The 13,666-nt window shown below is 36.5% G+C and overlaps 1 protein-coding gene across 1 annotated transcript in view; it reads left to right on the plus strand.

Annotated features, from left to right (window-relative positions):
* Window positions 1–13,666, plus strand: part of CDH8 (cadherin 8) — a gene marked incomplete at its 3' end in the record, with an annotated part of 198,143 nt that overhangs the window by 122,636 nt on the left and 61,841 nt on the right. Inside the window, exons 6-7 of the mRNA XM_081336154.1 lie at window positions 604–857; window positions 12,929–13,065. Of these exons, the coding sequence (XP_081192280.1) occupies window positions 604–857; window positions 12,929–13,065 (391 nt within the window). The remainder of the gene's footprint in view (window positions 1–603; window positions 858–12,928; window positions 13,066–13,666) is intronic.

Raw genomic sequence — 13,666 nt, forward strand, 5'->3', positions numbered from 1 at the left:
ACACAACTATTCTTATAAATTTTGATACCGCAATGTTCATCTCCCCATATAACCAGATCTCAATTGTTCTGACTTGTTCAATCTTAATCAAAGAACAATATCTTCAGCCCGTTTTTTCCCCACACACTCCTTTAAACAATAGAATTCTTATGCCACATGAAACTTGCTCATTTCTCTCTCTTTGCTCCTTAACTACAGCGAACAGAATGACAATTAGCTGAATGATTAATATTCAGTCTAAGTCATTAGCAATAAAAAATCTTTCCATAGCAAAAAGAAAAGGAAAAAAAGAAAGAAAGAAAGAAAATGGCAAAATGCCAAGTGAAAAACCTTTATATGTGTTTTTCTTAAAAAAAACAACAAAAAAGTACTTTTAAACAGAGACAGCAAATCTCCAATTTGGTGGGGTTTCACTGAAGCTTACCAAATAAATGAGACATTAATAAAGACTCATGAAGTTTGCGGCCATGATAAAAGAAAGGGAAAAGGGATTGCATTAAAAGTCAAGAAAAGGAGGGGAACCAGATGTGTCAGCATTGCATTGTCTTGTTCTTGCTGTTGTGATCATCTAGGAAAAGCTTTTGTGTTTGTCATTCTTAACAGCCCTTGGATTTTGAGACCAAAAATTCATATACCCTGAAGATAGAAGCAGCTAATGCCTATATTGATCCACGTTTCATCAGCATGGGACCCTTCAAAGATACAGCAACATTAAAAATTGTAGTGGAAGATGCTGATGAACCCCCCATTTTTTCATCACCAACGTATCTACTGGAAGTGCATGAAAATGCTGCTATTAACTCCGTGATTGGTCAGGTGACCGCCCACGATCCAGATGGATCTTCAAGCTCTATAAGGTATTCCTGCTTTAAAAGAGTTCTTCCTGCTGAAGAAAGGGCTTAATGTGTATTATACCTGGGAGATCGTCTCCAATCTCCAGTTGTGTTTGGCTTTTTTCCCCCTCTGTGGAGAACTTAGGAATTAAATTTAGTCAGATCATTTCTCCATCTAGTCAAGTCAACTCAGTCCACAGTTCTCTAGATTTTCAAGTAAGAGGAATTTTGACCTAGAAATACTGTTTCCTCGGTTAGTAAACTTCTGCATACTACGCCATTTTGTTTAACTGTACCAGACAGTTAAGCGTCAAGGCTGCTGTAAAAAAAAAATCTCTCAGAATTATGGTTCATAAATTTTCTAATAAACATCCAGTGTTCCTCTTCTTATAAGACTAGATCGAAACTATTTTGATTTCTTTAATTTTATAATAAGTGTAGCATTATGGAATTCTTATCATACCCATGCTTGATTGGCATCTGATATCTTTCCAGGTCCAGAGAAAGATCATTTTACATTTCTTGGTTGTTGTTTTTTTTTAAGTGACCCTAAGACTGTATTTATGGGGGGGAGGGGAGGGGATTAACAAAAATGCACTGTTCAGCATTTTCATTTCTGAATTTCATTCTGGATTTAAGATGACATTGATAAGAATGGTTTTATTTCATCTGATGGACAACCATTGCACAGTCTCTGAGCTTGGTCATTCTGAATGCCATGAAGGAACGAAGAAGGAAGGGAGAAACAAAAGAGAAATAATTCCTGAAAAATAAATACTTTTTTTTTTGGTGGGCAGTGGAGGATTTCCTTACCATCAAACCATTAAGTTCCCTTATTTTGAGCCAAGTGAACAAATGAAGGCAATTAATAGCCAATGAATGAGTAAATATTCTTGTGAAGCCTCTATTTCTCACAGTATCCCCTCTGTTGTGTCAGACCTTTTGAGGGCTGAGGGAGTGGAAAAATATATAAAATGTATTTTGCAAGCTTCAAATGATATGGTCTTCAAAGATTTGCTCTGGAATAAAACGAAAGATGAATAATATACTTTAAAAAATAATTAGGATCCCAGAGTCAAGCTTGAAAGACCAGGTCCACATGTGAAAATCCAACTTTATTGCTACTTGTGTCTATGCAGGGATCTTCTCAATTAAGGGTTAGCACTGGCCTCAAGTTAGATAAGAGTCAATGTGATTCAAGGGAGGCTTGACATAGTCCACTTGTGGCTATGTAGGGATACTAGGCTGTTCCCTCTTTTAACTCCAGTCCCAGGTTCTGCGCTCCTCCTACACCCAGCTTTTTTAGGACTACTGAGCATGCTATAAAACTTAAGAACAAACAATTAAAAAAAAACCTGCTATAAAAGATTTCTGCCAGAATAAGATTGTTCCATATTTTATAGCCTCCCTGGATACTCATTGTTTGTACTTATATTCTCCTACCCACCCCCACTATCCAGCTAGTGGCCACATTTACAAATAAAATAGAAATGTGTAGTCCTACAGTTTTTATTTCCTAACTGTACTACTGTTGGAAAATGCAGCTACTGTAATCCATTTGTTTGTTTTGCCTTAAGAGGGGCTGTTTTCCCCCCCTTAGAAATAATTTAAATGATATCTGGTAGGTCTTTTATTGTATTGTTCTTTTGGTCATACTGTGAACTGCCAAGAAACTTTTGATTGCATGAAATAATAAGTCTAACAGAACAAATACACCCAAGGGTACGCTTTGATATAAAAATGATTCTGGAGGCTGGTGTTTTGCTTTGCAGTATACTAGCTTGAATATTAAATATAATTAAAAATATCTCTCTCTCTCTCTCTCTCTCTCTCTCTCTCTCTCTCTCTCTCTCTCTCTCTCTCTCTCTCTCTCTCTCTCTCTCTCTCTCTCTCTCTGTGTGTGTGTGTGTGTGTGTGTAAAATGGTTTAATGTCCATGGGCACTGTGTTGAAGATCCACCTACTCCATTTCTCTCTCTCTCCTTTTCCTCCTTATCTGAAATCTATATATAATGGCTATCAAGTGCACCTGATTTTTTTGGCTTAAGAAAATATATGCCACAGATCAAATTTGCTGGTCTTCAAGATGCTGCTTTTTTAAAAAAAAAATCTGCATAAACATTCAGGATGATCAGAAAATGTTGCAAGGAAAAGTTCTTAAATCCATCACCTTTAGGCACTTTTTCATTTTTAATTGCTTTGGAAATGTTTCTTTGCCTTATGAGTGCAGGCCTACACCAAATTCTTTGAAGCCGCCATCTGTGCAATAGGATTATACAAGGCTGGTGGTTAATCAGATAAGAAATTTCAAGTTATTAAGTCACAAGAGGAAAAAAATTGGAGGCAGAAATTCCCGACTGGTTATTGGAAAATATATATCTTCCTGTGCCAATAACCCTATTTATGCCATGTGAGTATTTCCTGCCCCACAAAATCCACCATGTATGATGGCATTTCACATGTTTTAATTAAATATGCAAAACTTGCATGTGTGTCTCCCCTTTCTCATCTGGATTCTGTCTGATATGCATACTGATTCAGCCTTTATAATGCTTATCATGCTTATAGCCTGCATTTCTTTAGGGTGGTGGGTTTTTTTTTCCTGTTTGCTGATCTCTGGTCTTTGAGCAAGCCAATGCTTTAAGTTCAGTTCTGTCAGGCACAAAAAAGATCAGGAGACAGGGCAGGGTCCAAAGTGAATACAGGTTTATTTCAAGCTATCTGTAAATAAGAATCTGAACTACTAACAGCCAGGGCAAAATGATGGTAGAATTCCTAGTGGAATCCAATTGGGGCTGAACTTAGCTCTCTTGTGGGTGCAAAGTGACTCTAAATTGATGACAATCTTGAGACCCTCCCCCCCTTTTTCAGGCTCTTCCTGGTAATCTCCTACAAATTCATTTTATTTAATAGATTCCTTTAAAGCAGTGAGGGCTTTCCCAGGCCCAGGCTCACCTGGAACCCTGTGAAAAGTCAGAATATTTTAGGGGCAAGAGAGATTGTCCTTGTGCAAGATCCAAAACATGTGTTTCAAATAATTTTTGAAGCATGTACATTATGCTATTATAGACTCCTATATTATTAAGCAGAGCACAATCTTGTGATTGTTTACTTTTAGTGCAGATTTGGCATTCCATACACTTCAGGACAAATGTTTTTTTAGATATAATGTTGTTTTCTTAGCATGCCAAGTTCTCTTCTGGATAATTTAGCTGCTCTATAGCCTTCATTAATATTGTTAAATCATCACCAATGTCTCTTCATGATTTTAAAAGTACTATCAAGGGATATGATGAGAGATGGATAGCACAGATAGATGAGTGAGCTAGAAAACTGACATCAGGAGAATGAATGGAAAAGATCAAGAAAGGGGAAACCTATTGTCCAAAAAATCAATATCCGTATGCAGCTTTGCTTCTAAATAAATTTTACCTGGAGCATCCCAAAATATGTAGTTATCAATGTAACCTATTGTAAGTCATCTTACTTTCATAGCCCTTTTTAGTACACAAATCTAGACATGGGTTATTTTTTCCCTTTTTTGCTTTTCTTAGCAGAACATGCTGAAACAAATCAGAAATGGTTGCCAGAGATGATTGAAAGACAGATGTTTCCGGTTCAATAATTGACGTATTGCAAACTTCCTCTTATTGTTCTTTTAAATTTATAACTTGAACCATAGCTAGTTATTCTTCCATCTGTTCCTAATTCAGTAACTGCTTAATATATAATGTAAAATAATATTTAACAAATTGATTTATTACCTTTCCCATCGTTGAAACACGTCTGTTGCCATTCCAAATAGAAATAAGAATGATGATGATCTGAATCTATCCAAAATCAACTATCACTGAGCAATTATTAGTAGATCAAAGGATTATCAGAAATAAATTATTCAGGGATGCACAACTGGAAGAGATTCAGAAAAAAAAAATATGAATATGCAAGATCCAAAACAATATTAGAACAGTTGAAAGAACAACAGTTGGAAATATAGAGGAAATAGCTGGTGTGAACTACAGAAATAATAACATAGAAGAAGTCATAACAACAGAACCAGTACAGGCCCGTACTGAAACAAACTATGAACTGATCTCCAGGCAAAAAAGAATTAAAAGAGAAAAATATGTTGTATGCAGAACTACTCACAGAAAGATAAAGACTGCCTGCATTGAAAGTAGTGTCCCAAAACAACCTGGCATCTCTAATGCAGGATGTTAATAAGACAATTGCAAGGAGTAACATCTATTGAACAGACTAGTCAGCTTGCCTGCAATACAACAATAGTGGGTATTGAAATTAAAAAAAGAAATAAAATAAAATAAAGGAAAATTATATTCAGACCAAAGTGAAAGATGAGTCTGGAGACCAAAATAATAATAATAATAATAATAATAATAATAATAATAATAATAATAATAATAATAATAATAATAATAATAATAATAATAATAATAATAATAATAATAATTATTATTATTATTATTATTATTATTATTATTATTATTATTATTATTATTATTATTAAAGGTCAGATGCAAGTAATTTAAGGAATGTGAAAGAGCAAAAAAATATAGGTTCAGGACAAGCCTAATTAAAACAAAATATTGGCTTAGCGACAGAAAAAGTTGAAGAAGCTTTATAAATCATAAATCAACAAATAACAGCATTAGCTTGGAAAATTGAATGCTATGAAGCACAAATCATCCCATTTAAGTAAAATCAGCTATTTCAATCAGACTAGAGGCAATTGTGCCAATGTGTTTGATTCATTTCCGCGTAGTTCAGCCATCAATTTTTTGGAAACAACTGGTGTCAATAAAAAGCAGTGGAAGACAGAATTGCTGGCTGGAAATGAAAAATATGGGCTTATCAACATTAGGAGAGGCATCTACCAGGTGACTCATTACCACCCTTATTATTTCTAATTGCTTTTGCTGTGATTATACTTTCAGTGATTGTGAAGAAAATAAAAGTTAATTTGTTAAATGCTAATAAAATCTCACATTTGCTTTATATGTATAATCTGAAGCTTTTTGGAAAATCTAAACTTGAAAATCCAATCATTGACAAGCACTGTGAGAATTTTCAGCACAGATACAGCAATAGAATTTGGCCTAGAGAAATTTGCTACAGTAGCAACAAAGCGGTGTGAAATCACAAACAGTAATAGAATTGAAATGCCAATAACCAAACCACCAGGCGCCATCAGGACAAAACCTACAATTATGTGCACATTTCATAGTTGGGTAATATCAAGCATGGACAAGTCAAAAATGTGATTAGCAAAGATGTGTCTTTGAGTACATGAAGAGCGAGAAAATTGCTAAAGACAAAAGTGAATGTCAGAAATAACATCAAAGTTGTCAATATCTGGCAAAATATAAAACGGTGCTAGAATTATTAACAGGACACAAGCTGAACTGGACAGTCTGGACTGAAGAAAAACCTTATGGCTATTCACTATACTTTATATCCCAATAGTGATATTGATAGATTATAAGTGCTCCAGAGAAATGGAGGCAGAGGTTTATTTCAAGACAATTTGTCTAAGAATTACACATTGTTGTGTGCATCATCATCATAATAAAGACTTGAGAGATGGATAAACAAAGAATCTAAACATCTGATTAACTTTGTGAATAATAATAATAATAATAATAATAATAATAATAATAATAATAATAATAATAATAATAATAATTTGCTCTTATTCTTTTTGCAGTTACTAAACCAGCATCTTATCTAGTTTATTACCTTTTTCAATTTTTTTTTAATTAGCAAACTTCATCCCCACAACACATTGGTACAATTTCATCTGTTAAGTCCAGTTGTTTACCCAGTTTCCAGCTTTTAGTCTAAATCCAAAGTGGGTTCTGTTTTTGTCTTAATTCTACTTTCTTCAATTCATTCATCAATATGTCTATTTCATGTGACTTTCTGTTTGACAGTTCTCTCTAAATGCTTTGCTCAAATCTCATGAAAATAAACATATCTCAGGAGTTAGTTGTCAGTTTAACAAAATAATCTAGTCATTTCCAGCTTCCTTTTATGAAGCGAACTATATGGAAGTTTGGTGCTTGAGATTCATTGTCCAAATCGTATAATCCTGGGGACAGATACAGCTGGGATGTTTTCATCCTTTTGTATGCTCTGAAGTATTTTTTGGAGAGAAGATCCAACTTGCTATGCAGCCCTGTTGCTTATAAAGAACCTGGGTAACCAAAGAGTGGACATATTAGAATCTCAAAGTTGGCTAAATACTTGTAGGAGATGACCCAAGGTAAACGTTACATGTGTCATCAGTCATGAGTCTTTTAGTGATCTAAGTCCAGCCAGCCTTGAATTCCTTTCTATTCTTAACTCCCACTATTTCTCCTTGACCATTAGTAGTTCAGATTCTTGTAGAGAGCTTAAACTTACAATAAATCTTTATACTCATTTGAACTGCCTGGATCTCCTGATTTCCCTGGCAGTTGACAATACTGAAATGTACCAGTAAAGGAAAATATTTGCAGCTGAGGATTGAAATGAGGAGTCCTTGGTGTTCTCTGGGCCTACATTAGCTGCACTAGCACTGATGATGTTACCTAGTTGGGCTAATGAAACATCTCCCAAGAAATCAACAAGTCTCAAGAGCACCAAGGATCTTAGCTGTAGGCATGTTGGCATGGTTTTATTCAAAATCAATTTAAACTCAAATATTTATGGTCCATTTAAAAATGTAATTTGTAGCTGAGGAGACCTCTGGTGATTTTTTTTTAATTCCATTTATATCCCGCCCTTCTCCGAAGACTCAGGGCGGCTTACAAGCTTAGCAGTAGCCTTCATTCTATGTATATGCCTGCTTGTTAGGGCTTTCACACACACCCCAAGCGGCATTATTACAAAGTCAGCTTAATTGCCCCCAACAATCTGGGTCCTCATTTTACCTACCTCGGAAGGATGGAAGGCTGAGTCAACCTTGAGCCTGGTGGGATGCGAACCTGCACTAATTGCAGGCAGCTGGTGTCACTTAAGGAGGCATTAGCCCACTGCTCCACCAAGGGTCTGCATGGTATAGTGAGGTGGGAACAATTGGAAAAGGGCATCATCTAAAGCAGGGGTCCCCGACTCCTGATCCGTGGACCAGCACCAGTCTGTGGCATGACAGTAACCGGGCCACACAAAGAAGCAAAGCCCCATCCATGGGATGCAGGCAGCACACAAAACCATGCGCCCTCCAGTCTGCGGAAAAAACCTCTCTCCACCTAACCGGTCCCGGTGCCCAAAAGGTTGGGGATCTCAGACCTAAGGAAAAGAACCAAGTACTAATCCACACATTAAAGCCATGGATTCATGTCAGTCAGTTTAATTTTTGGAAATATTATATTCTTCGTGTTGTTTTAATATTATACCTTCCCACACTTCTTTGTGGAATTCAAAGGGGGACATTCTCCACACTTCCAAACTTGTGCTTGGTTTCGTTCAAAACTTTGGTGACTAATGGTTCTTGGATCTTGTCTTTCTGCATTCTTTTTTTTTTCTTTTAAGGAAAAAAAATATATATTTGTGTGTGTGTATGTACACAACCCCCCTATATAGAGTCCTGAAGGGTATTTCATCTTCGGCAAAAGTAAATCATTTTCTTAATACACAGCAGGGTCTAAAATCCTAGATAAAATATTTTATGCCTTCCCGAACTGTAGCTGTTTATCTCAGTCATACCTAGCAGAATGCCCTCCTCTCTGGCTGGCATTGCTGAGATACAGTGATTTACAGTATCAACATGGTGATTCACTTCTCAGCAGGAGAACGCTGAAAGGCTGGAAAGGTTCAGATTTGGTTGTAACACTTTAATTTACCTCAATACAAGACACTATTTTGGTGGAAATGAATAAAAAGGCGAGTCACATTCAAATCGATATTTGCACCGAGGTGGTGCAGTGTTTAGCATGCAGTACTGCAGCTACTTCTGCTGACTGCCAGCTGCCAGCAGTTCAGCAGTTTGAGTGTCACCGGCTGAAGGTTGAGTCAGCCATCCATCATTCCAAGGTGGGTAAAAGGAGGACCCAGATTGTTGGTAGCAAACATACTGACTCTATAAACAGTGCTTTAAAGCACTGTGAAGTGGTGTATCAGTCTAAGTGATACAGCTAGTGCTATATGTCTGAACCATTAACTGAAGAAATATGTCTCACCACCCACTTCCTGCAAACTCAGTTTTCACATCCAGCCACCACTACTCAATAAACTGTGACATTATTGAAGCAATTTCAAAAGTTTTTAATTACTAAATTATTATTTCCATTCCTCTCCCTCCATTTGATTAAAAAAACCCTTCATACGTTGCTTAGATGTTTGACAATATCCTCATTAAAAAGAATAGTTGTTAGTTGTGAAGTCGTGTCCGACCCATCACGACCCCATGGACAACGTTCCTCCTGTCCTCTACCATCTTCTGGAGTCCATTTAAGCTCACGCCTACTGCTTCAGTGACTCCATCCAGCCACCTCATTCTCTGTCGTCCCCTTCTTCTCTTGCCCTCAACCTTTCCCAGCATTAGGCTCTTCTCCAGTGAGTCCTTCCTTCTCATTAGGTGGCCAAAGTATTTGAGTTTCAACTTCAGGATCTGGCCTTCTAAAGAGCAGTCAGGGTTGATCTCCTCTAGGACTGACCGGTTTGATTGTCTTGCAGTCCAAGGGACTCGCAGGAGTCTTTTCCAGCACCAGAGTTCAAAGGCCTCAATTCTTTGGCGCTCAGCCTTTTTTATGGTCCAACTTCCACAGCCATACATTGCAACTGGGAAGACCATAGCCTTGACTATACGCACTTTTGTTGGCAGAGTGATGTCTCTGCTTTTTAGTGTGCTGTCTAGATTTGCCATAGCTTTCCTCCCCTAATTACCAAATCTGTTGTATATGATATATACTGGTCTGAAGTCAGAGGAAGGAAACATTTTCTTTCTGGCAACCTATACACTTTTTTTGGTGGTGGGGGATTTTACTTTTTAATACATTTTGATCTCATGAAGAGCTTGTTGAAAATCAATGCAGAAAACTTCACAAATCTCCAGTTTTGTTTCTATTTAAAGAGCTTCAGGGGTTATAGCTTGAAATCTGTCCAGGGACGCATTTCTTTATGTTACTAAATAAAATTGATTAAAATATGACTTTTTGTTCCAGCTGTAAGTTGGAGTTCATCATTTTAACGGAAGAATTGCCTATTTAGCATTCATTTGTTCCTGTGATCTTTCTAAACACGCATTATTTAATAATTCTAAAATGTATCTGATGGGGCTTAAACTGAACTGAAAAGTGAGCACAAGAGAATCCTGTTTTGTTTTGTCTTCAGAAAGCTTGCAATTTAACTGGCATATTTACAATCAAATCTCAGTTTCATGAGTGTTTGAAAATTTCATTCATTGATCACTCCCTACAGGAAGTTCAGGACAAAGCCAATTTCCTTATATGTGGATAGGCTCAGGGTTGGTAAGACACAGGAGCTGCCTTGTTATTTCGTTGGGTCTTTCTGATTTTGTGAAATGGTTTAATCATCTAATCTTTTCCATTATCCCTGGGGATTCCTCTGGTTTATTCTTAGGACCCTTATTGTTTTCTCTATAAACTTTTCTGCCAGGCTCCTTGATTTCATCTTTCCAGTTCAATTATTGCATCTATATTGACGGTTTTCAGATTTATTCTTTTGTCCCCGCTCTGAATGATGTAGCATAGGCATCTCTTTTCAAAGTCTAAGCAGAATTTCTGATTGGAGGGGCCTCCACGGCCCTAAATAGAACATGAAAGCCAACAGAAGACAGACATTATTGTAGTCCATCTTGGCTGTGTCATCTCCCTTCCTCTACTTTTCTTTCCTCTTCCTTCAAGGCTTCAGCTAGAGGTTTCTTTTAAAGTGTTCCATTGAAAAATGAAAAGTGCTAATTTCCATTTCATGAATATTCAAAGGAACCATAGTTCTTAACTACCAAGATGGGTAAGCAGTTGGTTCATGCCCTGGTTATGTCTCTCTTGAATTATTAGGGAAGCTGTTGGCTAGTTTACCCAAGACTCATGCCAGCATTTGATCTCTGTACAGATTGCTGCTATTTGTACAGCAACCTGTACAAGAAGGAAGGCTGGACCTTCCATCTTTCATGTCTACCTCGCCTTATTGCCTTGCACAACACTGCTGCAGCTGACACAATGTATTCTGCATAAGGGTCCACCCACAGCAATTTGAAAGAGCTTCTGGTGGTTCATAAATTCACAAATTTAATCCAAATACTAGACCATATGTTTTCTTTAGAATCATAGGAATGAAAGGGACCTTAGAGGTCTTGTAGTCCAACACCCGCCTTGCCCAGGACAGGAGTCCTTATTCTATGTTGGACAAAGGTTGTCTAATCTTTTCTTAAAAACCTCCAGCAATTGAATATTTCTGTACCAGAAGAGGCAGGTTGTGGTTGCAACACTTTTCATGTCTGTCTCCATTTTAATAATAATAATAATAATAATAATAATAATAATAATAATAATAATAATAATAATAATAATAATAATAATAATAATAATACCACTTTCTCAAATTACATTTTACAGTCAGATCACCTAAGGTTTAAAAGCACTAAAATTGTAATTAATGCTTATTAGTTTGTAGTCTAGCTATTATTATTATTGTTGTTGTTGTTGGCTCTTATGGCTTTGAAGCTCCATGTTTAATACCCTCAGTTTACCATGTTTACAAGGATAAATTGCGGGTTTTATTCTGTGTGGTATTTAGTTATTGGGGCATACATTTATGATTGCTGCTGCTCCTTTTCCTTTTCTTCCTTTTAGTTGTGTATGACAAAATGTATTTTGACCATATAACCAAGTTGTGATGCAATGCATTTTCTTGAGAGATCCAAATCAGGTCAGAACAAAATTTGAAGATAAAAACTTGTCCAAAGATCCCTCATGTGCTCAACAGTCTGAGTCATGGCATGAGATTACTAATGCTAATTAATAGTTGCATGGTAAGGAAGAATACTGGATAGATGCAAAAAAATTAGTGTGATGTTTTGAGATGTCACACTTTAGAATGATACTAAATATGCTTCTGGATTTAATTTCTCCCTTAGGATTTAATGGAACCATAAAAGCTGTAGTTGCTATACTATATCATTTTTTCTTCTTGCTTTCTCTTGCCTTCTCTGCATAGCCTGTCAGAAATCCAAAGGTTTAATTTGCCAGTTTGGTTTCTTTTGCAAGTAATGCATTAATAAAACAACTCCATGAAAATGGACCGGCGTAAAAGCTTTCTTGAAGAATTTGCAGGGAGTTCTAAATCACCATTTTGTTTAATGCACCATTTGAACAATTTACTACTGAGATTTCTAGCTTTGTCAAATTGGCTTTCTGTGTTTAGGCTGCAAAATGCACCTGTACCTTCTTCATTTGCTCTGCTATCAGATCAAAGTTGTTTTGCAAGACACCAATGAAATCAGTTCAAAAAAATGGTCATTTTTCAGCTTTTAAAAATATTTTACCCGTGAAAAGGTATCGCTGTTTTTTTTTTAAGCTATTGTCTTCAGAATTGGTTTACAGCATAAAGAGATGACATATTTACCTAATTACCATGAAACCGTTTTTGTTGGAGTGCTTGCTGCATCTTTTAAAACACAGAGACATGTACAAAACAACCTTCCCCCTTATTGTATTGACAGAATTATCAGCAGTGGTGATGAAATACAACAGGAGCTGTCCAATAAAAGTGATGGATCATCTAATTAACTCTTGATTCGCAGTAGTTTTTAGAAGACTGCTATCAACTGATCTTAGTGACGGCTTCTAACCTTCAGGCTGAGAGCATATAGCTAATTACTCCGTGGACTATAATTCTGCTTCCTGATCCTCTTTCTTTCTTTCTTTCTTTCTTTCTTTCTTTCTTTCTTTCTTTCATTAATTAATTAATTTATTGGGCATTATGAATTATACCATTATTGAGATCAGTGAATCCATGGAGGCTACAAAGCTGCTATTCAGCCAAACATGGATTTGTCAGTTTATGAGAGCAGTGCTATTCAGAGCAGGCAAAAGTATTTAAGCAAATAATTTAATAAGGATCTTTATTCTCTAGGTTTTCCATCGATCGGAACACTGACCTTGAGAGACAATTCAACATTAACACCCAAGATGGGAAGATAACCTTGGGCACACCGTTGGACAGAGAAACGAGCACGTGGCATAATATAACCATTGTAGCAATGGAAGAAAGTAAGTAATTGTCCTTTTTTTCCTTTTTTTTTCCTTTTTTTCCCTTTTTTCCTATTTGGTCTTTGACCGCTCTGTTGTGTGTTTCCTATTTTCTTGGAATGAATAAGCTAAAGATATCAGCAATTGTAATTTATCAGTTAGTCTCCTGAAAAGCGGGGTGGGAAGAAAGAGAAAGGGGGGGGAGGGATAATTGTTTATGGTGAGTAATCTGCATGCATTCTTGTTTATTGTGATTGTTTTTAATCAGATATGCCACCAGAGTAAAATTATGCCAGCCAGGAATGGAATAACATGGGAAAAGCTCCAAGTAATGTTTTTAATGAATACACTGCAGCAGCATGTGAGAGATGACATTTTTATGGCATGTAGATCTCTCTCTCTCTCTCTCTCTCTCTCTCTCTCTCTCTCTCTCTCTCTCTCTCTCTCTCTCTCTCTCTCTCTCTCTCTCTCTCTCTCTCTGAAATAAGACCTAGATTCTTGGACTAGTCTCATTTTCCTTTCAAATCTTGGGATATAAACATTATACAAAATTTAATAGCCTCCTGAAAAAGCATTGCCAGAAATCCCCTTACTTAGTTAGTTATTTAGTTTACTTTCCTAA

The sequence above is a fragment of the Vipera berus genome (assembly GCF_964194415.1).
Source record: "Vipera berus genome assembly, chromosome: 10".
NCBI classification, from domain to species: Eukaryota; Metazoa; Chordata; class Lepidosauria; order Squamata; family Viperidae; genus Vipera; species Vipera berus.